The sequence below is a fragment of the Phaseolus vulgaris genome, chromosome 4 (genome assembly GCF_051622355.1).
Source record: "Phaseolus vulgaris cultivar YP4 chromosome 4, ASM5162235v1, whole genome shotgun sequence".
In the NCBI taxonomy this organism is placed as follows: Eukaryota; Viridiplantae; Streptophyta; class Magnoliopsida; order Fabales; family Fabaceae; genus Phaseolus; species Phaseolus vulgaris.
The window spans coordinates 16,390,735-16,393,149 of record NC_143501.1 but is presented as its reverse complement, the minus strand read 5'-3'; the positions used below and the strand labels follow the sequence as shown (position 1 = coordinate 16,393,149).

Sequence of the window (2,415 nt, the reverse complement as noted above, 5' to 3'; positions counted from 1 at the left end):
CTAATTTTGACAAGAAATTAAAGTCTACTCTACACTAGAGTTTATGGCATTTGAACATGTAAAAGAACGTCTTCTTGGATCCTCTTGGCCATAACTCTATGGTTGGCCCAAATCTACCCTTTGGTGCGCTTGCATGTGGGCTTGTGCTTGGGCCTCTTCCATCATTTCCCCTTAGCAGTGAGGCAGATGAAGTTTCTGATCGTCGCCATCGAGTATTTCACAAAGTGGGTGGAGGCAGAGCCGGTCGCGCAGATCACCGCTCACAAGGTTCAACAGTTCATATGGAAGAACATTGTGTGTCGTTTCGGAGTGCCCAAGCGTTTGGTTTCCGACAATGGCACCCAGTTTACGAGTCACCAACTGATGAACCTGTGTGAAGAAATAGGAATACAGCAGGTGTTTGCCTCGGTGGAGCACCCTCAAACGAATGGGCAGGTAAAGTCGGCCAACCGAGTACTGCTCAGAGGGCTGAAGAGAAGGTTAGAAAAGGCCAAGGGAACGTGGGCAGAGGAGGTTCCCAGGATCGTGTGGGCCTATCACACTACTCCACAATCTAGCACCCATGAGACACCGTTCAGCTTGGTCTATGGGTCAGACGCTATGATCCCTGTGGAGATACAAGAAAGTTCACCAAGGTTTCTAAATTTCGTAGCCGAGGAGTCCAATGAGGAAAGGAAGGTGAACATAGACCTCCTGGATGAGGTGCGAGAAGAGGCTAGGGTCAGTGCTGAAGCTGTGAAAAGGAGGGTGGAACGTAGGCACAACACCAAGGTGAAACCGAGGCAGTTTCAGGATGGGAACCTGGTGATGAGGAAAGCACATCAGCACGAGATGGAGAATAAGTTGTCCCCCAAGTGGACTGGCCCGTTCAGAGTGGCGGAGACGTAGGAGAATGGCGCTTATCGGCTGGAGACTTTGGACGGAGGGGCGATCCCCAGAACGTGGAACGCCACACATTTAAAATTCTATTTCAATCGAAAATGTAAAGTAGTCGCGCTTTTGCGCTAGTATAAACAGCTTGAACAGTTCAGGGGGCACTCTTTTTCCCAGAAGAGGGTTTTAATGAGGCCACCCAATAAAAAAGAAGTTATCAGTAAGAAAGGTTTGCAAGTTTTTAGTAAAATCCTCCTCGCCCCAGGCGCGAGCAGGGCAATCGGTTTAAAGTCCTCCTCACCCCAGGTGCGAGCGTAGGCAACTAAGGTTCGAAAAGCCAGGGGTGCTAGTAAGTCCAATAAGGGGAAGGAAGGATTTCGAAGAAACACCTTTACCCAAGTGGCATAGCATCAATATTGGCGCAGTAGAACTCTTAGTCAAAAACCCTTCTCACCCCAGGAGTGAGAAGGCCGATGTACGACCCGACGGGATAGGGGTTGATGACCTTGGGGCAAGCAAGAGGGGTTATCAAGAAACACTCTTTTCCCCAAAACAAGGCATCATCCTTGACCGATCAGCGTCGAAGTCCTCTATGCACTTAGCGCTGGAGCGACAAACAATATAGGGAGATACAAGGTGGAAGCAGAGGCGCGATGACTAATGCGTGAGTGGCTGTAGCATTATGATCGGTTATCGGGGGTTAGAACGTTGTTTAAGATATTTTAGGACAAATGCTTACACGATAAGCCCAAGCAAGCAAGGCCACGTCAGGTCAGTTATCAAGTGATGTTAGTTGTGATCAATATCAGAAGCGAAAAAGTTCAAGTACAGTAAAGGTTTGTACCAGGCTCGAGCAGGTTAAGTAGTTAATCGTGCGCGCAGCAAGAGATAAAAACTAAAGAAATGCACAAACAGAAGAAGCAGTAAGAGAAAGAAGGCATTGTATATATGCAATAAGAGTTTTTCACATTCAGAGATTATGTACATAGAGATATGAATTGAATGAAAAACGATTAAGGGCGGACGATCTTGCCATCCACCACCTCGAAGTCCATCGCGAATTGGGAATAGTCAGCCTCTGGGAAGACACACTTCACCTGCTCAAGGGCCAAGTCAAACCCATCAGTGAAGGTATCAGCAGCCTCTTCCTAGAGCTTGGCCTTGTCATTCTCGAGCTCAACTTTGTCGTTCTCAAGCACGACCTTCTCGGTGATCAGGGTGGCGTTGGCAGATTCGGCGTCCTTGAGCTTCTGATCTTTTGTTGAGAGAACCTCAGCCATATTCGCAAGCTGTTGGCGCAGAAAGGTGTTCTCAGTTTCAAGCTGGAGGGTCGTCCCCGTTGTCTCCAGCAGATCAGCATCAAGAGCGGCGATGGCATCCCCCATCAGCATCTCCGTCTTGATGGTCTCTTGGACTTGTAGGGCGCGCCCTTTCTTGGCCTCCTCCAGCATGTCCTTCAGCATGCCGTTGGTATTCTGAAGAGCCTCATAGTCGCTCTGAAGCGACTCCTTCTGGTTGAGCAGCTCATTCATCTTACCTTCT

The 2,415-nt window shown here is 48.7% G+C and overlaps 1 protein-coding gene across 1 annotated transcript; it reads left to right on the top strand.

Moving 5' to 3' along the window:
* The first annotated feature begins 363 nt into the window (after nucleotides 1–363).
* Nucleotides 364–888, top strand: LOC150027934 (uncharacterized). Its single transcript, XM_090300961.1, has one exon. It carries the CDS (start codon nucleotides 364–366, stop codon nucleotides 886–888), a length of 525 nt encoding a protein of 174 aa, XP_090157087.1.
* The last annotated feature ends 1,527 nt before the right edge of the window (nucleotides 889–2,415 follow it).